This window comes from Oncorhynchus keta, chromosome 8 (genome assembly GCF_023373465.1).
Source record: "Oncorhynchus keta strain PuntledgeMale-10-30-2019 chromosome 8, Oket_V2, whole genome shotgun sequence".
In the NCBI taxonomy this organism is placed as follows: domain Eukaryota; kingdom Metazoa; phylum Chordata; class Actinopteri; order Salmoniformes; family Salmonidae; genus Oncorhynchus; species Oncorhynchus keta.
Genome location: NC_068428.1, coordinates 38,238,240 through 38,264,869, shown reverse-complemented (window position 1 = coordinate 38,264,869; position 26,630 = coordinate 38,238,240). Strand labels below are relative to the sequence as shown.

Here is a 26,630-nt window from a genome sequence, read left to right as displayed (position 1 = left end):
TTCCAAAACTACTACCTTATAGACACAAGTGTAAGGCGATAAAGAACATATACATAAAGATAGATGAATGAGTGATGGTACAGAGCGACATAGGCAAGATACAGTAGATGGTATTGAGTGCAGTATATACATATCTATAGTGTTCTAAATGTATAGCGTCGTAAAATTGTAAATCTATAGTATTGCAAATCTATAGTGTTTTAAATCTATAGTATTGTAAATGTATAGTATTGTAAATCTATAGTATTGTACATTTATAGTGTTGTAAATATATAGTGTTGTAAATCTATAGTATTGTAAATCTATAGTATTGTAAATCTATAGTATTGTAAATCTATAGTATTGTACATCTATAGTGTTCTAAATATATAGTATTGTAAATATATAGTGTTGTAAATCTATAGTGTTGTAAATCTATTGTGTTGTAAATCTATAGTATTGTAAATCTATAGTATTGTAAATATTTAGTTTTGTAAATATATAGTATTGTAAATCTATAGTGTTGTAAATATATAGTACTGTAAATCTGTAGTATTGTAAGTCTATAGTATTGTACATCTATAGTATTGTAAAAATATAGTGGTGTAAATCTATAGTGTTGTCAATCTATAGTATTGTATATTTATAGAGTTGTAAATATATAGTATTGTAAATCTGTAGTATTGTAAGTCTATAGTATTGTACATCTATAGTATTGTATATCTGTAGTATTGCAAATCTATAGTGTTGTAAATATATAGTATTGTAAATCTGTAGAATTGTAAGTCTATAGTATTGTACACCTATAGTATTGTATATCTGTAGTATTGCAATTCTATAGTTTTGTAAATATATAGTATTGTAAATATATAGTATTGTAGTTCTATAGTGTCGTAAATCTATAGTGTTGTAAATGTGTTGTGTTTTAAGTCTATAGTGTTGTAAATATATAGTATTCTAAATCTGTAGTATTGTAAGTCTATAGTTTTGTAAATATATAGTATTGTAAATATATAGTATTGTAATTCTATAGTGTCGTAAATCTATAGTGTTGTAAATGTGTTGTGTTTTAAGTCTATAGTCGTACATCTATAGTGTTGTAAATGTGTTGTATTTTAAGTCTATAGTCGTACATCTATAGTGTTGTAAATGTGTTGTGTTTTAAGTCTATAGTCGTACATCTATAGTGTTGTAAATGTGTTGTGTTTTAAGTGTATAGTCGTACATCTATAGTCACTTTTTGTACATCTAATATTCAGTTTTTTTGTAGTTTTTTGGGGGGACGTTGGGCAAATTGTCTTTCTTTCTGTGACTCTTGTACAGTATCTGTCTTTGTAGCCACGTGAAAAACATCCTGTTTGTGTCCTTTTTGTTTGTGGCTGTTCATAATGGGTCATATGTAGTGTTAAAACACAAAAGGGAATGCTGTTTTTCTGTCTCCAAACATTGAGACTTCCTGTTGGATTTATACGGCACGCATGTCCCCAATTCCCCTCCCACACCAAGTGCACTACTGCATGGTACCTCCAATGATGGGGCTCAGTACCGACCCCCCCCGTGGTTACTCCACCCCTTTACACCCTGTCTGTTCCAACAGGACCCAGCACCACCTGTCAGGAGGACTCCTGTACCAACATGGGCGTGTGTATTCAACAGTGGGAGAACTTTACCTGCGACTGCACAATGACCTCTTACACAGGGACACAGTGCAACGACCGTGAGTACCGTTTCACTTTAACTAGACATATGTAGACCGATGCGAAGACGCCAGAAAAACACAGTTCACCGGGATCAACTCTTATACAGACAGACAGACAGACAGACAGACAGACAGACAGACAGACAGACAGACAGACAGACAGACAGACAGACAGACAGACAGACAGACAGACAGACAGACAGACACACACACACACACACACACACACACACACACACACACACACACACACACACACACACACACACACACACACACACACACACAGACAGACAGACAGACAGACAGACAGACAGACAGACAGACAGACAGACAGACAGACAGACAGACAGACACACACACACACACACACACACACACACACACACACACACACACACACACACACACACACACACACACACAGACACACACACAGACACACAGACACAGACACAGACACAGACAGACACACAGACAGACCTGCAGCTTCCCCGTGACCAGCTACACTGATGGACGCAGTGCAACTACCGTGAGTCCTCGGGTCCTCGGGTCCTCGGGGGCACATTGATTATCTGCATGATGCTAGCTGTTATTCTGACTCTCTGTTTCCAATGCATACAGTATATTCTACTATCGATGTAACATGCATTAGAGATACACAGTACAAAACGGGTTGAAACTGTTGACAGTGTCACACTTTGTTGTTGTGTGGTCAAGGAGTCTCAGGGCTTTAGGAACTCAAGAGTTGAGTTGAGTGTGTGACTGATGATATGTGCAACTTCTGGTTCTGCCCAAGCAGGCATTGCATAAATGTCCCTAAATAGCTTTCTCAAATGTGTGTGTGTGTGTGTGGCTCTTATCCCCGTGACGATGGGGACTCTCCTCTTCAATTTGCAGTGTCTTTAATTAGACAGTGTAATGGAAGGGTCACTCTGGTCTGCCCAGGGCACAACTAATTTAATATTTATTTCACCTTTATAGGCTAGTTGAGAACAAGTTCTCATTTACAACTGCGACCTGGCCTAGATAAAGCAAAGCAGTTCGACACATACAACAACACAGAGTTACACATGGAATAAACAAACATACAGTCAATAATACTGTAGAAATAATATATATACAGTATGTGCAAATGAGGTAGGATAAAGGAAATAAATAGGCTAGGGTGGCAAAGTAATTACAATATGGCAATTAAACACTGGAATGGAAGATGTGCAGAAGATGAATGTGCAAGTAGAGATACTGGGGTGCAATGGAGCAAGATAAATAAATAAATACAGTATGGGGATGAGGTAGTTGGATGGGCTATTTATAGATGGGCTATGTACATGTGCAGTGATCTGTGAGCTGCTCTGACAGCTGGTGCTTAAAGCTAGTGAGGGAGATATGAGTCTCCAGCTTCAGGGATTTTTGCAGTTCGTTCCAGTCATTGGCAGCAGAGAACAGGAAGGAAAGGCATCCAAGGTAAGAATTGGCTTTGGGGGTGACCAGTGAGATATACCTGCTGGAGTGCGTGCAATGGGTGGGTGCTGCTATGGTGACCAGTGAGCTGAGATAAGGCGGGGCGTTACCAAGCAGAGTCTTGTAGATGACCTGGATCCAGTGGGTTTGGCGACGAGTATGAAGCGAGGGCCAGCCAACGAGAGTGTACAGGTCACAGTGGTGGGTAGTATATGGGGCTTTGGTGACAAAACGGATATCACTGTGATAGACTGCATCCAATTTGTTGAATAGCGTTGGTCAAAGTTGAGGATCGGTAGGATGGTCAGTTTTACGAGTGTTTGGCAGCATGGATGAAGGATGCTTTGTTGCAAAATAGGAAGTCGATTCTAGAATGAATTTTGGATTGGAGATGCTTAATGGGAGTCTGGAAGGAAAGTTTACAGTCTAACCAGACACCTAGGTATTTGTAGTTGTCCACATATTCTAAGTCAGAACCGTCCAGAGTAGTGATGCTGGACGGGCGGGTAGATGTGGGCAGCGATCGGTTGAAGAGCATGCATTTAGATTTACTTGCATTTCAGAGCAGTTGGAGGCTACGGAAGGAGAGTTGTGTGGCATTGAAGCTCGTCTGGAGGTTAGTTAACAAAGTGTCCAAAGAAGGTCCAGAGGTATACAGAATGGTGTCGTCTGCGTAGAAGTGGATCAGAGAATCACCAGCAGCAAGAGCGACATTATTGATGTATACAGAGAAGAGAGTCGGCACGAGAATTGAACCCTTTGGCAGCCCCATAGAGACTGCCAGAGGTCCGGAAAACAGGCCCTGTTTTCCGATTTGACACACTGAACTCTGTCTGAGAAGGAGTTGGTGAACCAGGCGAGGCAGTCTTTTGAGAAACCAAGGCTGTCGAGTCTGCCGATAGGAATGTGGTGATTGACAGAGTCGAAAGCCTTGGCCAGGTCGGTGAATACGGCTGCACAGTAATGTCTCTTATCGATGGCAGTTATGATATCGTTTAAGACCTTGAGCGTGGCTGAGGTGCACCCATGACCAGCAGTGAAACCAGATTGTATAGCGGAGAAGGTACGGTGGTATTTGAAATGGTCGGTCATCTGTTTGTTAACTTGGCTTTCGAAGACCTTAGCAAGGCAGGGTAGGATAGATATTGGTCTGTAGCAGTTTGGGTCTAGATTGTCTCCCCCTTCGATGAGGGGGATGACTGTGGCAGCTTTCCAATCTTTGGGAATCTCAGACGAAAGAGAGGTTGAACAGGCTGGTCATAGGGGTTTCAACAATTTCAGCAGATCATTTTAGAAAGAGAAGGGTAGATTGTCTAGCCCTGCTGATTTGTAGGGGTCCAGATTTAGCAGCTCTTTCAGAACATTATCTATCTGGATGTGGGTGAAGGAGAAATGGGGAGGCTTGGGCGAGTTGCTGTGGGGGGTGCAGGGCTGTAGATAGAGGTGGGTTCGCCAGATGAAAAGCATGGCCAGCCTTAGAAAAATGCTTATTGAAGTTCTCAATTACAGTGGATTTATCAGTGGTGGCAATGTTTCCTGGACAGCTGGGATGAGGTGCTCTTATTCCCCATGGACTTTACAGTGTCCCAGAGGTGTATTGAGTTTGTGCTACAGGATGCAAATTTCTGCTTGAAAAAGCAAGCCTTATCTTTCCTAACTGCCTCTGTATATTGGCTCCTAACTTCCCTGTTAATTCTGCTAATGCAGAATGCCACAGGATGTTTTGTGCTGGTCAAGGACAGTCAGTTCTGGCGGAGACCAAGGGCTATATCTGTTCCAGGTTCTACATTTGTTGAATGGGGCATGCTAATTTAAGATTATGAGGAAGGCACCTTTAAAGAATAACCAGACATCCTCTACTGATGAGGTCAATATCCTTCCAGGATACCCGGGCTAGGTCGATTAGAAAGGCCTGCTCGCTGAAGTGTTTTAGGGAGTGTTTGACAGTGATGACAGGTGGTCGTTTGACCGCAGACCCATTACGGATGAAGTCAATGAGGCAGTGATCGCTGAGATCTTGGTTAAAAACAGCAGAGGTGTATTTGGTGGGCAAGTTGGTTAGGATGATATCCATGAGGGTGCCCGTGTTTACTGATTTGGGGTTGTACCTGGTGGGTTCATTGATAATTTGTGTGAGATTGAGGGCATCAAGCTTAGATTGTAGGATGGCCGGGGTGTTAAGCATGTCCCAGTTTAGGTCACCTAGCAGCATGAGCTTTGAAGATAGATTGGGGGCAATCAATTCACATATGGTGTCCAGTGCACAGCTGGGGACAGAGGGTGGTCTATAGCAAGTGGCAATGGTGAGAGACTTGTTTCTGGAAAGGTGGATTTTTGAAAGTAGAAGCTCAAATTGTTTGGGTACAGACCTGGATAGTAAAACAGAACTCTGCAGGCTATCTTTGCAGTATATTGCAACACCGCCTCTTTGGCAGTTCTATCTTGTCGGAAAATGTTGTAGTTAGGGATGGAAATTTCAGGGGTTTTGGTGGTCTTCCTAAGCCAGGATTCAGACACGGCTAGGACATCCGGGTAGGAAGAGTGTGCTAAAGCAGTGAATAAAACAAACTTAGAGAGGAGGCTTCTAATGTTAACTTCTTACGGTATAGGGGACGGTTGCGTCCCACTTGGGCAAAAAACAGGGAAAATGCAGCGTGGCAAATAAAAAAAAATGATATAAAAATCAAACTTTCATTAAAGGAGCAGGATTCCTTGTTCGATAGAAAAGATTCAATGCATAATGTACAGACAAAAGTATGGTAGGATGTGAGTACATTTGAAGTAAACCTAGGCATTGAGTAATGACGAGAGAGATATTGTCTCTAGAGACGTTTAAACCAGGTGATTTCTCCGCATTTGTGGGAGGTGGAACTAAATGGCTGGTTAAGGCATATTGAGCAGGGCTAGAGGCTCTACAGTGAAATAAGACAATAATCACTAACCAGGACAGTAATGGACAAGTCATATTGACATTAGGAAGAAGTATGCGTAGCCGAGTGATCATAGGGGTCCAGTGAGGGGTTGGGCTGGCTGGAGACACGGCGATTCAGACAGCTCGCAGGCCTGGCCGAGCAAGCCAGCAGAAGGGCCTAAGAGGGACGTCGCGACGGAGGAAAGTCTGTTTTTGCCTCCTCGTGCGGTGACGTCGATAGAACAGTCGTGATGGATTAGTAGTGTTCGGAGTAGCAGAGGGGTCCAAGTCCAATTAGTAAAATAGGTATAGTGGCCCAAGAAATTGGACGATGGATCTATTCAGCTAACAGTCCAATGTGCTCTAGACAGCTAGCGGGCCGCGGCTAGAAGATGGGCCACGGCTAGCAGGCTAGCAGATGGGCATTCAGGGGACGTCGCGGCGTAGGGGCCAGTTGAGTACCCCCTCGAGCAGATTACGTTGTAGTCCAGTCGTGAAGGATCGGTAGGGTTCCCTGCCCCATACCGGCAGTAGAAGGGGTCCGGGTATTGTAGCCCAGGAGTGGCTGATGGGCCTCTTCAGCTAGCTGGGAGAATGGGCCTAACATCGGCTAGCTCCAGGCTAATTGGTGCTTGCTTCGGGACAGAGGTTAGCCAGGAGTAGTCACTCGGATTGCAGCTAGGTAGCTGCGATGATCCAGATGAAAAGGTACAGAGCTTGCGGTAGGAATCCGGGGATATGGAGAGAAACTAGGTCCAGTATGATCTGGTTTGAGTCGCGTTGTACAAACTGGCGAGCTGAAATATATAAAAATATATATATATGGGACACGACAAGACGAAGGACAAAGACGTCTGACTGCTACGCCATCTTGGAGTTTTTGATATGAATAATGTAGGAACTGTGATCAGTCGACACTGAAATTACACTACTGCACTACTTGTGCACTACTTGTGGCCATAGCCCTATGGCTCTGTCTCTATGATGGTTTCCATTGTGTTTTTAGTAGACAACTAGTATAGTAGTTGTAGCCAGGCAATGGAGGTTCAAATACTGTACTGTACTGTGTTGTGCTGTACAGTCAACATAATATAATGTCCTGTTTAGTGTCTCTTCTGCTGTTCCTCCTCCCCCTGAGGTTTATAAACAGTTCATAGAACCACCACTAGATGGCAGTAATGCACTGAGCAGCTCTGTGCATAGCCCATCGACACATGGCTGGCTGAGAGAAGAAATGAGATGCAATTCTCTGAACATGTAATCAACTTTCTTCTTATTTTCATTCTCTCTCTCTCTCTCTCTCTCTCTCTCTCTCTCTCTCTCTCTCTCTCTCTCTCTCTGTCTCTCTTTCTCTCTCTCTCTCTCTCTCTCTCTCTCTCTCTCTCTCTCTCTCTCTCTCTCTCTCTCTCTCTCTCTCTCTCTCTCTCTCTCTCTCTCTCTCCACCCCCTCTCTACTTCCACCCTTTCCGAACACACAAACCCACCCTGCTCTTGCTGCTCCAGCTGCTGAAAGTGGAATGATATCTTGTGATGAAAAGCTTTCTCCACCCAACAATGCAACAGTGATATCTCCAATCATGTTGTTTGATAGTGAACCAGTAGAATGGTGAACCAAGGGGACTCAGCGTCGTTCAATTGCTGTCTGTACTGTGATGTACTGTACTGTGTTGTACTGTACTGTGTTGTACTGTGTTGTACTGTGTTGTACTGTACTGTGTTGTACTGTGTTGTACTGTACTGTGGTGTACTGTGTTGTACTGTGTTGTGATGTACTGTACTGTGTTGTACTGTGTTGTGCTGTACTGTATTGTACTGTACTGTGTTGTGCTGTACTGTACTGTGTTGTACTGTGTTGTGCTGTACTGTATTGTACTGTACTGTGTTGTGATGTACTGTACTGTGTTGTACTGTGTTGTGCTGTACTGTATTGTACTGTACTGTGTTGTGCTGTACTGTACTGTGTTGTACTGTGTTGTACTGTACTGTATTGTACTGTGTTGTACTGTACTGTGGTGTACTGTGTTGTACTGTGTTGTACTGTACTGTGTTGTACTGTGTTGTACTGTGTTGTACTGTACTGTGTTGTACTGTACTGTGGTGTACTGTGGTGTACTGTGTTGTACTGTACTGTGTTGTACTGTGTTGTACTGTGTTGTACTGTACTGTGTTGTACTGTGTTGTACTGTACTGTGGTGTACTGTGTTGTACTGTGTTGTGATGCACTGTACTGTATTGTACTGTGTTGTGCTGTACTGTATTGTACTGTACTGTGTTGTGCTGTACTGTACTGTGTTGTACTGTGTTGTGCTGTACTGTATTGTACTGTACTGTGTTGTGATGTACTGTACTGTGTTGTACTGTGTTGTACTGTACTGTATTGTACTGTACTGTGTTGTGCTGTACTGTACTGTGTTGTGCTGTACTGTACAGTGTTGTGATGTACTGTACTGTGTTGTACTGTGTTGTGCTGTACAGTGGTGTACTGTACTGTATTGTACTGTACTGTGTTGTACTGTACTGTATTGTACTGTACTGTGTTGTGCTGTACAGTGGTGTACTGTACTATATTGTGCTGTGTTGTGTTGTACTGTACTGTATTGTACTGTACTGTGCTGTAATGTGTGGTGTTGTACTGTACTGTGTTGTACTGTACTGTACTATATTGTACTGTACTGTGTTGTACTGTACTGTATTGTACTGTACTGTGTTGTGCTGTACTGTACTGTGTTGTGCTGTACTGTACAGTGTTGTGCTGTACTGTACAGTGTTGTACTGTGTTGTGCTGTACAGTGGTGTACTGTACTGTATTGTACTGTACTGTGTTGTACTGTACTGTATTGTACTGTACTGTGTTGTGCTGTACAGTGGTGTACTGTACTATATTGTGCTGTGTTGTGTTGTACTGTACTGTATTGTACTGTACTGTGTTGTGATGTACTGTACAGTGTTGTACTGTGTTGTGCTGTACAGTGGTGTACTGTACTGTGCTGTAATGTGTGGTGTTGTACTGTACTGTGTTGTACTGTACGGTGTTGTACTGTGTTGTACTGCACGGTGTTGTACGGTACTGTGTTGTACTCTACTGTACTGTGTTGTACTGGACTGTACTGTGCTATGTTGTACTGTACGGTGTTGTACTGTGTTGTGCTGTACTGTGTTGTGCTGTACTGTGTTGTGCTGTGTGTCAGGCAGCGACTGAGTGCAGCCTAATTATCACAGTGGGAGTAGTGGACAGTGGAACGTCTTTCTCTCTCTCTGTCTCTCTCTCTGTTTGTGTGTGTCTCTCTCTCTCTCTCTGTTTGTGTCTCTCTCTCTCTTTCTCTCTCTCTCTCTGTTTGTGTGTGTCTCTCTCTCTCTCTCTCTCTCTCTGTTTGTGTCTCTCTCTCTCTTTCTCTCTATCTGTTTGTGTGTGTGTCTCTCTCTCTCTGTTTGTGTCTCTCTCTCTCTTTCTCTGTCTGTCTCTCTCTCTCTCTCTCTGTTTGTGTGTGTCTCTCTCTCTCTCTCTCTCTCTCTCTCTCTCTGTTTGTGTCTCTCTCTCTCTCTGTTTGTGTGTGTGTCTCTCTTTCTCTCTGTTTGTGTCTCTCTCTCTCTTTCTCTCTCTCTCTCTCTCTCTCTCTCTCTCTCTCTCTCTCTCTCTCTGTTTGTGTGTGTCTCTCTCTCTCTCTCTCTCTCTCTATCTCTCTCTTCTCTCTGTTTGTGTCTCTCTCTCTCTCTCTCTCTCTCTCTCTCTCTCTCTCTCTCTCTCTCTCTCTCTCTCTCTCTCTCTCTCTCTCTCTCTCTCTCTTTGTGTCACTCTCTCTCTCAATTCAATTCAATTCAAGGGCTTTATTGGCATGGGAAACGTGTTAACATTGCCAAAGCAAGTGAGGTAGACGACATACAAAGTGAATATATAAAGTGAAAAAAAACAAAAAAAATCAGTAAACATTACACATACAGAAGTTTCAGAACAATAAAGACATTACAAATGTCATATTATATATATACAGTGTTTTAACAATGTACAAATGGTTAAAGGACACAAGATAAAATAAATAAGCATAAATATGGGTTGTATTTACAATGGTGTTTGTTCTTCACTGGTTGCCCTTTTCTCGTGGCAACGGGTCACAAATCTTGCTGCTGTGATGGCACACTGTGGAATTTCACCCAGTAGATATGGAGTTTTTCAAAATTGGATTTGTTTTCGAATTCTTTGTGGATCTGTGTAATCTGAGGGAAATATGTCTCTCTAATATGGTCATACATTGGGTAGGAGGTTAGGAAGTGCAGCTCAGTTTCCACCTCATTTTGTGGGCAGTGAGCACATAGCCTGTCTTCTCTTGAGAGCCATGTCTGCCTGCGGCGGCCTTTCTCAATAGCAAGGCTATGCTCACTGAGTCTGTACAAAGTCAAAGCTTTCCTTAATTTTGTGTCAGTCACAGTGGTCAGGTATTCTGCCGCTGTGTACTCTCTGTTTAGGGCAAAATAGCATTCTAGTTTGCTCTGTTTTTTTGTTAATTCTTCCCAATGTGTCAAGTAATTATCTTTTTGTTTTCTCATGATTTGGTTGGGTCTAATTGTGCTGCTGTCCTGGGGCTCTGTAGGGTGTGTTTGTGTTTGTGAACAGAGCCCCAGGACCAGCTTGCTTAGGGGACTCTTCTCCAGGTTCATCTTTCTGTAGGTGATGGCTTTGTTATGGAAGGTTTGTGAATCGCTTCCTTTTAGGTGGTTGTAGAATTTAACGGCTCTTTTCTGGATTTTGATAATTAGTGGGTATCGGCCTAATTCTGCCCTGCATGCATTATTTGGTGTTCTACGTTGTACACAGAGGATATTTTTGCAGAATTCTGCGTGCAGAGTCTCAATTTGGTGTTTGTCCCATTTTGTGAAGTTTTGGTTGGTGAGCGGACCCCAGACCTTACAACCATAAAGAGTAATGGGCTCTATGACTGATTCAAGTATTTTTAGCCAAATCCTAATTGGTATGTTGAAATGTATGTTTCTTTTGATGGCATAGAATGCCCTTCTTGCCTTGTCTCTCTCTCTCTCTGTTTGTGTCTCTCTCTCTCTCTCTCTGTTTGTGTGTCTCTCTCTCTCTTTCTCTCTCTCTCTCTCTCTGTTTGTGTGTGTCTCTCTCTCTTTCTCTCTCTCTCTGTTTGTGTGTGTGTGTGTCTCTCTCTCTCTCTCTCTCTCTCTCTCTCTCTGTTTGTGTGTCTCTCTCTCTCTCTCTCTCTCTCTCTCTCTCTCTCTCTCTCTCTCTCTATCTCTCTCTATCTCTCTGTTTGTGTGTCTCTCTCTCTCTATCTCTCTCTTTTTGTGTGTCTCTCTCTGTTTGTTTGTCTCTCTCTCTGTTTGTGTGTCTCTCTCTCTCTATCTCTCTCTGTTTGTTTGTCTCTCTCTCTGTTTGTGTCTCTCTCTCTCTGTTTGTGTGTCTCTCTCCCTGTTTGTGTGTCTCTCTCTCTCTCTGTTTGTGTGTCTCTCTCTCTCTTTCTCTCCCTCTCTCTGTTTGTCTCTCTCTCTCTCTCTCTCTCTCTCTGTTTGTGTGTTTCTCTCTCTCTGTTTGTGTGTCTCTCTCTGTCTCTTTCTCTCTCCCTCTTTAAACACGACAAGGTCGATAGAAAGACCTGGCACTGTGCACAATAGTGATATCAAACACTACTCTTATAACTCTCCAGTAATACCTGGTTGTTATTCACACAGGGGGCTGTTAGAAGTAATCATTAGTCAACGTTAGTGTTGCCTTTGTTCATTTCATTTAAAATCAGCCAGTGTGTGCATGCGTACATTTCTCTCTACTTGTGATGAAATTAAAGTGAAACTTCAGTTATACCTTAAGCTACATTTCTGCTGTGGTACGGTTGGCTGTTTGTCTTGTTAGAATGCAGAGTCTAAACCCTTCTGTGATACGGTTGGCTGTTTGTCTTGTTAGAATGCAGAGTCTAAACCCTTCTGTGATACGGTTGGCTGTTTGTCTTGTTGGACTGCAGAGTCTAAACCCTTCTGTGATACGGTTGGCTGTTTGTCTTGTTAGAATGCAGAGTCTAAACCCTTCTGTGATACGGTTGGCTGTTTGTCACGTTGGACTGCAGAGTCTAAACCCTTCTGTGATACGGTTGGCTGTTTGTCTTGTTGGACTGCAGAGTCTAAACCCTTCTGTGATACGGTTGGCTGTGTGTCTTGTTGGACTGCAGAGTCTAATCCACACTGCTGTACTGTTGGCTGTGTGTTTTGTTGGACTGCAGAGTCTAATCCACACTGCTGTACTGTTGGCTGTGTGTCTTGTTGGACTGCAGAGTCTAATCCACACTGCTGTACTGTTGGCTGTGTGTCTTGTTGGACTGCAGAGTCTAATCCACACTGCTGTACTGTTGGCTGTGTGTCTTGTTGGACTGCAGAGTCTAATCCACACTGCTGTACTGTTGGCTGTGTGTCTTGTTGGACTGCAGAGTCTAATCCACACTGCTGTACTGTTGGCTGTGTGTCTTGTTGGACTGCAGAGTCTAATCCACACTGGCTGGCTGTGTGTTTTGTTGGACTGCAGAGTCTAATCCACACTGCTGTACTGTTGGCTGTGTGTCTTGTTGAGCAGAGTCTAATCCACACTGCTGTACTGTTGGCTGTGTGTCTTGTTGGACTGCAGAGTCTAATCCACACTGCTGTACTGTTGGCTGTGTGTCTTGTTGGACTGCAGAGTCTAATCCACACTGCTGTACTGTTGGCTGTGTGTCTTGTTGGACTGCAGAGTCTAATCCACACTGCTGTACTGTTGGCTGTGTGTCTTGTTGGACTGCAGAGTCTAAGATCTGCTGTGATACTGTTGGCTGCAAATCCCTCTAATATATCCAACATTGGTCTGAAATCAGCAGGCAGTTTGGCAGATATACTGGCTAGCAGACAGACAGACAGACAGACAGACAGACAGACAGGCACCAGACAGAAATAAGACAGACAGACAGACAGACAGGCGGACGGGTATTTATGGCAGACAGACAGACAGACAGGCGGACGGGTAGGCTTATCTTTATCTTCCGAATAAACTCTTAAAGACCTAGTAATATTCTACATATATAGCAGTCAATATTAATCGTCATCTTAATTCAGTCTCATCTGAAAGTTGTAAATTCTTGACTATCTGCAAGAACCCTGGCCAACAAGTTGAATCAGCAATACAAAATTGGGTTTAATTATTTATTTACTAAATACCTAAATAATCACACAGAATTACGCAAAATTAAAAATCATAACTTGATTACAAATTACATCATAAAGGAAAACGTCCCTAGTGGAACAGATATGACAGCTGGTTACACAAAGGAAAAGGGCTGGGTTTGAGTGAAAGAGCGGGAAGACTGAGGAACAAAGGGAGAACCTGTGCTATCATAAATACAGTATCTGATGCATTCTAAATTACGGCCCATTTGGAAAAGGAAAATGCAATAAATATTTACTCTGAGCTGCGCTTCGGTAGGTTGGTGGTAGATGGAAGGCCGTGTTGCCCAACCGAGTCCTTTGTCCTTTGAAGAATGTCTCTGCTGGTAAATTGTAGTAATGTTATTGTGTGGTAGACGGGATACTCTGTCTGTTCCTTCCGAACCCTCGTTTGCAGCGGCTGTTGCTAACTCAACGGCTAGGAGGTATCACTTCTGTAGTGAATACGAGTTCAAAGTTCAGACCATTCGCAACCAAAGCTCACGCTGATGTTGGCTTCGTTCTGTAGTTATTATCTGAACCATTCTGACATAGGACCGTCGTCCTCACATCCTCGGAACAGGATTGTACATTGTCGTCAAAGGCTTATATAGGAAGGGAGAGGAGGGTGTGTTTGAAAAGTTTTATAGCCCATGTCCCTTTACAGGGGCGGGCCACAGATTGAGCAGAGCCCTATCTTATGAAAACCCAAATCTCACATTTTAGAAGCTAAAATCACATTTCACCCCATCATGAATAATTTCATATTCAAACATTTAAATTGAACAACAATTCCATGTGAATCCGATAACTCTGATGTGTAGACTTTCCACTGTAGAGTTTATGTCATCTTATCATTGATGAGAATGTCTCAGATGACAACCGAACTGACATCATATTCATTAATTACCACGGCATATGTTCAATTGGTCAGATTACCAGAATATAGTTCATTTCCCCCCACCTACTGATGTTCCCAGAATCTCTATGTTAACCAAGGGTTTTCACATTTCACATCAGTAGCGTAGAGAGAGGAAACAGGGGGAAGAGGTATGTATGACTGTCATAAACCTCCCCCAGGCCAATGTCATGAAAACATACTATACCTCCCCTCTCCATTACAGTACATAACTCCCCTCTACATTAGAGTACATACTATACCTCCCCTCTCCATTACAGTACATAACTCCCCTCTACATTACATAACTCCCCTCTACATTAGAGTACATACTGTAACTCCCCTCTCCATTACAGTACATAACTCCCCTCTCGATTAGAGTACATAACTCCTCTACATCACAGTACATACTGTAACTGCCCTCTTCATTACAGTACATAACTCCCCTCTACATTACAGTACATAACTCCCCTCTACATCACAGTACATACTGTAACTCCCCTCTCCATTACAGTACATAACTCCCCTCTACATTACAGTACATACTGTAACTCCCCTCTACATTACAGTGCATAACTCCCCTCTACATCACAGTACATACTGTAACTCCCCTCTCCATTACAGTACATAACTCCCCTCTACATCACAGTACATACTGTAACTCCCCTCTACATTACAGTACATAACTCCCCTCTACATCACAGTACATAACTCCCCTCTACATCACAGTACATACTGTAACTCCCCTCTCCATTACAGTACATAACTCCCCTCTACATTACAGTACATACTGTAACTCCCCTCTACATTAGAGTACATACTGTAACTCCCCTCTCCATTAGAGTACATACTGTAACTCCCCTCTACATCACAGTACATACTGTAACTCCCCTCTCCATTACAGTACATAACTCCCCTCTCCATTACAGTACATACTGTAACTCCCCTCTCCATTAGAGTACATACTGTAACTCCCCTCTCCATTAGAGTACATACTGTAACTCCCCTCTCCATTAGAGTACATACTGTAACTCCCCTCTCCATTAGAGTACATACTGTAACTCCCCTCTCCATTACTGTCACGTAGAGTAGGCCAGAAGGCTAAACTGGATAACCTAACCTCTATCAAAATAAAAAGATGGCGGAACCGCAAAAGTTCTTCTGTGCAAAGGTGTTTATTTACAAGTGATTACGGAACAAAAAAACAACAGTACTGCCATCAACGTCTACCTTATGGGACAGCTTAAAAACAATGCTGCCCCATCCACAGCTCAATTAAAACCTAGACTGAAAGAGAGCATAGCCCCTCCCCTCAGAACAATGAACCCTAATTAATTAATCAATTAACATTACAGAACTAAACATACAAAGGATATACATTGCAACACGGTTTTAAACTATCACAACATAACATTTACAACATTACATCACTACTGACAATATCTTTCAATATGCCCTATGCATTACAGTCAGGCACTATAAAGCCCCTTCCCTTAGCATTACAGAGATGGAGAGAGAGGAACAGAACAAACAAACAATGCGCTCATCCACAACATCGATAAGTATAATAATTATTGTATCTCCCAAATATGAACATTGACAGGTGTGAAATGCATGCACCAAGACAGAAGTTAATTTGTGTGTCTACCCACATTGTTAACTTATCTTATAATGGCGCAGGGAGGAGTGATGAATATGTGTGTGCGTTAAAGAACCAAATGCTGCCCGCGGCCAGTGACGGACTTCTACGTCACATTTACAGTACATAACTCCCCTCTACATCACAGTACATAACTCCCCTCTACATCACAGTACATAACTCCCCTCTACATTACAGTACATAACTCCCCTCTCCATTATATATGTATGACTGTCATAAACCTCCCCCAGGCCAATGTCATGAAAACATACTATACCTCCCCTCTCCATTACAGTACATAACTCCCCTCTACATTAGAGTACATACTATACCTCCCCTCTCCATTACAGTACATAACTCCCCTCTACATTAGAGTACATACTATACCTCCCCTCTCCATTACAGTACATAACTCCCCTCTACATTAGAGTACATACTGTAACTCCCCTCTCCATTACAGTACATAACTCACCTCTACATCACAGTACATACTGTAACTCCCCTCTCCATTACAGTACATAACTCCCCTCTACATTACAGTACATAACTCCCCTCTCCATTAGAGTACATACTGTAACTCCCCTCTCCATTACAGTACATAACTCCCCTCTCCATTACAGTACATAACTCCCCTCTACATTACAGTACATAACTCCCCTCTCCATTAGAGTACATACTATAACTCCCCTCTCCATTACAGTACATAACTCCCCTCTCCATTACAGTACATAACTCCCCTCTCCTTTACAGTACATAACTCCCCTCTCCATTACAGTACATAACTCCCCTCTACATTACAGTACATAACTCCCCTCTACATTACAGTACATAACTCTCCTCTACATTACAGTACATAACTCCCCTCTCCATTACAGTACATAACTCCCCTCTACATTACAGTACATAACTCCCCTCTCCATTAGAGTACATACTGTAACTCCCCTCTACATTAGAGTACATACTGTAACTCCCCTCTACATTAGAGTACATACTGTAACTCCCCTCTACATTACAGTACATAACTCCCCTCTACATCACAGTACATAACTCCCCTCTACATTACAGTACATAACTCCCCTCTACATTACAGTACCTACTGTAACTCCCCTCTACATTACAGTACATACCTCCCCTCTCCATTACAGTACATAACTCCCCTCTACATTACAGTACATAAATCCCCTCTACATTACAGGACATACTGTAACTCCCCTCTACATTACAGTACATAACTCCCCTTCCCTCGTGACAAATATTAATTTCCACAAAGTTTGCTGCTGTCTTTAGATATTTTTCTCAGGTGTTACTGTGGAATACTGAAGTATAATTACAACCATTTCACAAGTGTCAAAGGCTTTTATTGACAATTACATGAAGTTGATGCAGAGTCAATATTTGCAGTGTCGACCCTTCTTTTTCAAGACGTCTGCAATCCACCCTTCTGGGCCACGTCCTGACTGATGGCAGCCCATTTTTGCAAAATCAACGCTTGGAGTTTGTCAGAATTTGTGGGTTTTTGTTTGTCCACCCGCCTCTTGAGGATTGACCACAAGTTCTCAATGGGATTAAGGTCTGGGGAGTTTCCTGGCCATGGACCTAAAATATCAATGTTTTGTTCCCCGAGTCAAATAGTTATCACTTTTGCCTTATGCCAAGGTGCTCCATCATGCTGGAAAATGTATTGTTTGTCACCAAACTGTTATTGGATGGTTGGGAGAAGTTGCTTTCGGAGGATGTGTTGGTACCATTCTTTATTCATGGCTTTCATTCATTTATTCTTAGGCAAAATTGTGAGTGAGCCCACTCCCTTGGCTGAGAAGCAACCCCACACATGAATGGTCACAGGATGCTTTACTGTTGGCATGACACATGACTGATGGTAGCGCTCACCTTGTCTTCTCCGGACAAGCTTTTTCCGGATGACCCAAACAATCGGAAATGGGATTCGTCAGAGAAAATGACTTTACCCCAGTCCTCAGCAGTCCAATCCCTGTACCTTTTGCAGAATATCAGTCTGTCCCTGATGTTTTTCCTGGAGAGAATTGGATTATTTGCTGCCCTTCTTGACACCAGGCCATCCTCCAAAAGTCTTTGCCTCACTGTGCGTGCAGATGCACTCACACCTGCCTGCTGCCATTCCTGAGCAAGCTCTGTACTGGTGGTGCCCCGATCCCACAGCTGAATCAACTTTAGGAGACGGTCCTGGCGCTTGCTGGACTTTCCTGGGTGCCCTGAAGCCCAAGAAAAATTGAACCGCTCTCTCTTGATGATCCGATAAATGGTTGATTTAGGTGCAATCTTACTGGCAGCAATATCCTTACCTGTGAAGACCTTTTTGCACTAAGCAATGTTGACGGCAAGTGTTTCCTTGCAGGTTACCATGGATGACAGAGGAAGAACAATGATTCCAAGAACCACCCTCCTTATGAAGCTTCCAGTCTGTTATTCGAACTCAATCAGCATGACAGCATGACAGCCTTGTCCTCATCAATACTCACACCTGTGTAAATGAGAGAATCACTGACATGATGTCATCTGGTCCTTTTGTGGCAGGGCTGAAATGCAGTGGAACAGTTTTTGGGGGATTCAGTTCATTTGCATGGCAAGAGGGACTTTGCAGTTAATTGCAATTCATCTGATCACTTTTCATAACATTGTGGAGTATATGTAAATTGCCATCATACAAACTGAGGCAGCAGACATTGTGAAATTTTATATTTGTGTCATTGTCAAAGCTTGGCCACGACTGTACATTACGGCACATATCTCCCCTCTACATTACAGTACACAACGCCCTTCTCCATTACAATACATAACTCCTCTACATTACAGTACATAACGCCCCTCTACATTACAGTACACAACGCCCTTCTCCATTACAATACATAACTCCTCTCCATTACAATACATAACCCCTCTACATTACAATACATAACCCCTCTACATTACAGTACATACTGTACGTCCCCGACACGTTAAAGTACATAACTCCTCTACATTACAGTACATAACTCCCCTCTACATTACAGTGCATAACTCCCCTCTACATTACAGTACATAACTCCTCTCCATTACAATACATAACTCCTCTACATTACAGTACATACTGTAAGTCCCCGACACGTTAAAGTACATAACTCCTCTACATTACAGTACATAACTCCCCTCTATATTACAGTACATAACTCCTCTCCATTACAATACATAACGCCTCTACATTACAGTACATACTGTAAGTCCCCGACACGTTAAAGTACATAACTCCTCTACATTACAGTACATAACTCCCCTCTATATTACAGTACATAACTCCTCTCCATTACAATACATAACGCCTCTACATTACAGTACACATCTCCTCTACATTACAGTACATAATGTATCTCCCCTCTACATTACAGTGCATAACTCCCCTCTACATTACAGTACATAACTCCTCTACATTACAGTACATAACTCCTCTCCATTACAGTACAGAACGCCTCTACATTACAGTACATGACTCCTCTACATTACAATATGTACCTCCTCTACATTACAGTACATAACTCCTCTACATTACAATACATAACTCCTCTACATTACAGTACATAACTCCCCTCTACATTACAGTTGACAGTTTGACTCAGCACTCCTCAGTCCTAAACTCGGAAACAAGACAGAGAGAAAACGTAGTCCTCCTTCACCACTTATGTCATTTCATTTTCATTTTCAGCGCTGCCTTTTTTAAGACTTATTGTTCCACAGAGTGCAACTGGTTATTTTATTCAAATCTGACTCCGTTAATATGTTTTTGCAGCTTTTTTCCAGCGCTGTTTGGTAATGTGTTGTAGTAATGGCTGAGTAGTTTTGTCTCATCTTCGACTTGCTTCTACTTCTTCTCATCTCACTGCTTCCTCTCCAGTCTTCTCTCCACTCCTCTCTTCTCTCCACTCCACTCATCTCGTCTCTTCTCTCCACTCCACTCCACTCCCCTCCAATCTTCTCTCCACTCCACTCCACTCCACTCTTTTCTCCTGTTCCCTTCTCTTCTCTTCTCTCCACTCCAATCCCCTCCAATATTCTCTCCACTCCACTCCACTCCACTCCTCTCCTCTCCTCTCCTCTCTCCTCTCCACTCCACTCCTCTCCAATCTTCTCTCCACTCCACTCCTCTCCAATCTTCTCTTCTCTTCTCTCCACTCCACTCCTCTCCAATCTTCTCTTCTCTCCACTCTCCTCTCCTCTCCTCTCCTCTCCTCTCCTCTCCTCTCCTCTCCTCTCCTCTCCTCTCCTCTCCTCTCCTCTCCTCTCCTCTCTTCTCTTCTCTTCTCTCCACTCCACTCCTCTTCTCTTCTTCTCTTCTTCTCTTCTTCTCTTCTCTTCTTATCTCTTCTCCTCTCTTCTCTCCACTCCAGACCTCTCCTCCCCAATCTTCTCTCCAATCCACTCTCACATCTTGCTTGGTTTCCATCATAACCTCTCTGTCTTGCGTAATTCAGGGATGGAATAGAGTTGGGACTAAATGGAGAGACCTGGTCGTATCATAGAGATGTATAGAGGTCGCAACTTTGTATTTGTACCATTATGGCGTATGTGACCTCATGGGCAGCGCCATCAATCTCCATTTTACAGTATTGCATTGTATTATTTTGTGTTTGAAAAAAGTTTAAAGCTAATATTGGTGATTTACCGCCACCTCAAGGCTGGAGTCCCGAACCAAATAGTGTGTGTCATTCATTTGTTGTGGCCACTAGATAGCGGTACCTGTAGCTTAAACCATTTAAAGAAGAAGTCAATGCTCTGATCATCAGCTGATTACTCCCAACCCATAGGAACTTCCACCCATTCCATTCCAACTGTAGCAGTGGCGGCAGGGTAGCCTAGTGGTTAGAGCGTTGGACTAGTCTACTATTCTACATGGGGCTATTACTCAACTGACATAATGGAATTATCCGCTGTCTGTTATGTGTCTACTTCGCCCTGCAAAGGTCATGCTTTATTGTTTGATTTACAAGCAGGGACACACACACAGTCACTTTCGGGCATGTGCACAGTCACACACATTGCTTGGAAGCACAGTACGGACAAACACACTCAAAAACAGGCACGGACACACAAATACAAAACACACTCATCAGAGATGAAAACGGTTAATCAGTTTGTGTTGACGTGTATAATTGCTTGGATAGCTTTGTAATAAATTGCCCTGTCAGGGCATGATCTACTCTGCGAAGCCAAATGGCCTTAATCTTTTGTTTAAATTTTATTTCACCTTTATTTAACCATGTAGGCCAGTTGAGAAAAAGTTATCATTTACAAATGCAACCTGGCCAAGATAAAGCAAAGCAGTGCGACACATACAACACAGAGTTACACATGGAATAAACAAACATACAGTCAATAACACAATAGAAAAAAAGATGTACAGTGTGTGCAAATGTAGAATATTAGGGAGGTAAGGCAATAAATAGGCCATAGAGGCGAAATAATTACAATTTAGCATTAACACTGGAGTGATTGATGTGCAGATGATGATGTGCAAGTAGAGATACTGGGGTGCAAAAGAACAAAACAAATTATAATAATAACAATTTGGAGATGAGGTAATTAATTGGGTGTGCTATTTACAGATGGGCTGTGTACAGGTGCAATGATCTGTAAGCTGCTCTGACAGCTGATGCTTAAAGTTAGTGAGGGAGCTGTAAGTCTCCAGCTTCAGTGATTTTTGCAATTCGTTCCAGTTGGCTGCCATTGGCTGCAGAGAATTGGAAGGAAAGGCGGCCATAGTAGGTGTTGGCTTTTGGGCATGACCAGTGAAATATACCTGCTGGAGCTTGTGCTATGGGTGGGTGTTGCTATGGTGACCAGTGAGCGGAGTTGAGATGGGGCTTTACCTAGCATAGACTTATAGATTACCTGGAGCCAGTAGGTTTGGCGACGAATATGTAGTGAAGGCCAGCCAACGAGAGCATACGGGCCGCAGTGGTGGGTAGTATATGGGACTTTTATGACAAAACGGATGGCACTGTGATAGACTGCATCCAATATGCTGAGTAGGGTGTTGGAGGCTATTTTGTAAATTACATCGCCAAAGTCAAGGATCGGTAGGATGGTCATTTTTACGAGGGTATGTTTGGCAGCATGAGTGAAGGAGGCTTTGTTGCGAAATAAGAAGCTGATTCTAGATTTAATTTCAGATTGGAGATGCTTAATGTGAGTCTGGAAAGAGAGTTTACAGTCTAACCAGACATCTAGGTATTTGTAGTTGTCCACATATTCTAAGTCAGAACTGTGCAGAGTAGTGATGCTAGTCGGGTGGGCGGGTGCGGGCAGCAATTGGTTGAAGAGCAGTTTTACTAGCATTTAAAAGCAGTTGGAGGCCACGGAAGGAGAGTTGTACGGCATGGAAGCTAGTTTTGAGGTTTGTCAACACAGTGTCCAAAGAAGGGCTAGGTGTATAAAGAATGGTGTCGTCTGTGTAGCGGTGGATCAGAGAATCACCAGAAGCAAGAGCAACATCATTGATATATGCAGAGAAAAGAGTTGGCCTCACCTCCATAGAAACTGCCAGATGTATAGAATTGTAGGGTAGGCTAGAACTTGGCTGGGGTGATATAACTTAGCTGGGGTGATAGTACTTGGCTGGGGTGATAGAACTTGGCTGGGGTGATAGAACTTGGCTGGGGTGATAGAACTTGGCTGGGGTGATATAAATTGGCTGGGGTGATAGAACTTGGCTGGGGTGATATAACTTGGCTGGGGTGATATAACTTGGCTGGGGTGATATAACTTGGCTGGGGTGATATTACTTGGCTGGGGTGATAGAACTTGGCTGGGGTGATAGAACTTGGCTGGGGTGATAGAACTTGGCTGGGGTGATAGAACTTGGCTGGGGTGATAGAACTTGGCTGGGGTGATAGAACTTGACTGGGGTGATATCCTGCACTCTGGTTCAACTTGAGTCACTATAAATGGAAACATAACATTCAGTCCCAATGTCTTGTGTACTGTATATACTTAAAAACCACTACAGAACCTAGTGAAAAAAGTGGCTGATAACACACTGGCCGATGACACACTGGCCGATGACACACTGGCAGATAACACACTGGCCAAGAACACACTGGCCGATGACACACTGGCCGATAACACACCGGTCATTGACCCACTGGCCGATAACACGCTGGCCGCTAACACACTGGCCGATGACACACTGGCCGATGACACACTGGCCGATGACACACTGGCCGAAAACACACCGGTCATTGACCCACTGGCCGATAACACGCTGGCCGCTAACACATCGGCCGATGACACACTGGCCGATAACACGCTGGCCGCTAACACACTGGCCGATGACACACTGGCCGATGACACACTGGCCGATGACACACTGGCCGATAACACGCTGGCCGCTAACACACTGGCCGATGACACACTGGCCGATGACACACTGGCCGATGACACACTGGCCGATGACACACTGGCCGCTGACACACTGGCCGATGACACACTGGCCGATGACACACTGGCCGATAACACACTGGCCGATGACACACTGGCCGATGACACACTGGCCGATGACACACTGGCAGATAACACACTGGCCAAGAACACACTGGCCGATGACACACTGGCCGATAACACACTGGCCATTGACACACTGGCCAAGAACACACTGGCCGATGACACACTGGCCGATAACACACTGGCCAATAACACACTGGCCGATGACACACTGGCCGATGACACACTGGCCGATAACACACTGGCCATTGACACACGGGCCGATAACACACTGGCCAATGACACACTGGCCATTGACACACGGGCCAATAACACACTGGCCGATGACACACTGGCCGATGACACACTGGCAGATAACACACTGGCCGATGACACACTGGCCGATGACACACTGGCAGATAACACACTGGCCGATGACACACTGGCCAATAACACACTGGCCGATGACACACTGGCCGATGACACACTGGCCGATAACACACTGGCCGATAACAGGAGAAGGCCCTCACATGCACAGAGGGAGACACAGTCTCAGCCTCTTCGACGTCAACAAGGTCGAGTGTCGGGAAGAGATGAGGCGAACAGAGAAGAAGACAAAGTGCAGCTTTAGGGGTATGTGCTTTAAGGGTATGGGAAGGAGGATTAATGTTTTGTTGTGGCCCAGGGGGAGTGGTTTATTACCCCAGATCAAACATATGTAATAACATCTGAAAACACACACACACACACACACACACACACACACACACACACACACACACACACACACACACACACACACACACACACACACACACACACACACACAAACTGCTTTTCTACGCTCCACTCTATGAGGGGAGGAAGATGAGATGTATCCATTGCAGATCTATTTCAAACCCAGGCCTGTAACGATTTAACTAACTTATTAACTAACGGTAAAACTAACGGAAAGACTAACTGAACAACTAACTGTTTAACTAACGGTACAACTAACTGAATATAACTAACTGTACAACTAAAGATATAACTTACTGTATAACTAACTGTATAACTAACTGTATAACTAAAGATATAACTTACTGTATAACTAACTGTATAACTAACTGTATAACTAAAGATATAACTAACTGTATAACTTACTGTATAACTAAAGATATAACTAACTGTATAACTAAAGATATAACTAACTGTATAACTTACGGTATAACTAAAGATATAACTAACTGCATAACTAACTGTATAACTAACTGTATAACTAAAGATATAACTAACTGCATAACTAACTGTATAACTAAAGATATAACTAACTGTATAACTAACTGTACAACTAACTGTACAACTAAATATATAACTAACTGTATAACTAACTGTATAACTAAAGATATAACTAACTGTATAACTTACGGTATAACTAAAGATATAACTAACTGTATAACTAAAGATATAACTAACTGCATAACTAACTGTATAACTAACTGTATAACTAAAGATATAACTAACTGCATAACTAACTGTATAACTAAAGATATAACTAACTGTATAACTAACTGTACAACTAACTGTATAACTAAATATATAACTAACTGTATAACTAACTGTATAACTAAAGATATAACTAACTGCATAACTAACTGTATAACTAACTGTATAACTAACTGTATAACTAAAGATATAACTAACTGCATAACTAACTGTATAACTAACTGTATAACTAACTGTATAACTAACTGTATAACTAACTGTATAACTAAATATATAACTAACTGTATAACTAAAGATATAACTAACTGTATAACCAACTGTATAACTAACTGTATAACTAACTGTATAACTAAAGATATAACTAACTGTATAACTAACTGTATAACTAACTGTATAACTAACTGTATAACTACATATATAACTAACTGTATAACTAACTGTATAACTAAAGATATAACGAATTGCATAACTAACTGTATAACTAACTGTATAACTAACTGTATAACTAACTATAACTAAGGATATAACTAACTGTATAACTAACTGTATAACTAAAGATATAACTAACTGTATAACTAACTGTATAACTAACTGTATAACTAACTGTATAACTAAATATATAACTAACTGTATAACTAACAATTTGTAAGTCGCTCTGGATAAGAGCGTCTGCTAAATGACCTAAATGTAATAACTAAATATATAACTAACTGTATAACTAACTGTATAACTAAATATATAGCTAACTGTATAACTAACTGTATAACTAAAGATATAACTAACTGTATAACAAACTGTATAACTAACTGTATAACTAACTGTATAACTAAAGATATAACTAACTGTATAACTAACTGTATAACTAACTGTATACCTAAATATATAACTAACTGTAACTAAAGATATAACTAACTGTATAACTAACTGTATAACTAACTGTATAACTAAAGATATAACTAACTGTATAACTAAAGATATAACTAACTGTATAACTAACTGTAAAACTAAATATATAACTAACTGTATAACTAACTGTATAACTAACTGTACACCTAACTGTATAACTACAGATATAACAAACTGTATAACTAAAGATATAACTAACTGTATAACTAAAAATATAACTAACTGTAAAACTAAAGATATAACTAACTGTATAACTAACTGTATAACTAACTGTAAAACTAAAGATATAACTAACTGTATAACTAACTGTATAACTAACTGTACACCTAACTGTATAACTACAGATATAACAAACTGTATTATTAAAGATATAACTAACTGTATAACTAAAAATATAACTAACTGTATAACTAAAGATTTAACTAACTGTATAACTAAAGATATAACTAACTGTATAACTAACTGTAAAACTAAAGATATAACTAACTGTATAACTAACTGTATGACTAACTGTATAACTAACTGTACAACTAACTGTTTAACTAACGATATAACTAACTGTATAACTAAAGATATAACTAACTGTATAACTAAAGATAAAACTAACTGTATAACTAACTGTAAAACTAAAGATATAACTAACTGTATAACTAACTGTATGACTAACTGTATAACTAACTGTACAACTAACTGTATAACTAAAGATATAACTAACTGTATAACTAAATATATAACTAACTGTATAACTAAAGATAAAACTAACTGTATAACTAACTGTATAACTAAAGATATAACTAACTGCATAACTAACTCCATAACTAACTGTATAACTAACTGTATAACTAAAGATATAACTAACTGTATAACTAACTGTATAACTAAATATATAACTAACTGTATGACTAAATATATAACTAACTGTATTACTTACTGTATAACTAACTGTGGAACTAAAGATATAACTAACTGTATAACTAACTGTATAACTAAA

General features: G+C 41.7%; 1 protein-coding gene across 13 annotated transcripts in view; it reads left to right on the top strand.

The window, feature by feature from the left end:
* The window catches only part of LOC118378319 (neurexin-3b-like), a 778,567-nt gene that overhangs the window by 284,973 nt on the left and 466,964 nt on the right, over window positions 1-26,630 (top strand). For all 13 annotated transcript variants that reach the window (XR_008141146.1, XR_008141145.1, XM_052524146.1 and 10 more), the window contains one exon: window positions 1,577-1,696. Coding sequence is in view for 11 of the 13 variants with exons in the window: in XM_052524146.1 (XP_052380106.1) it covers window positions 1,577-1,696 (120 nt within the window). In the remaining 2 variants the exon portion in view is untranslated. The remainder of the gene's footprint in view (window positions 1-1,576; window positions 1,697-26,630) is intronic.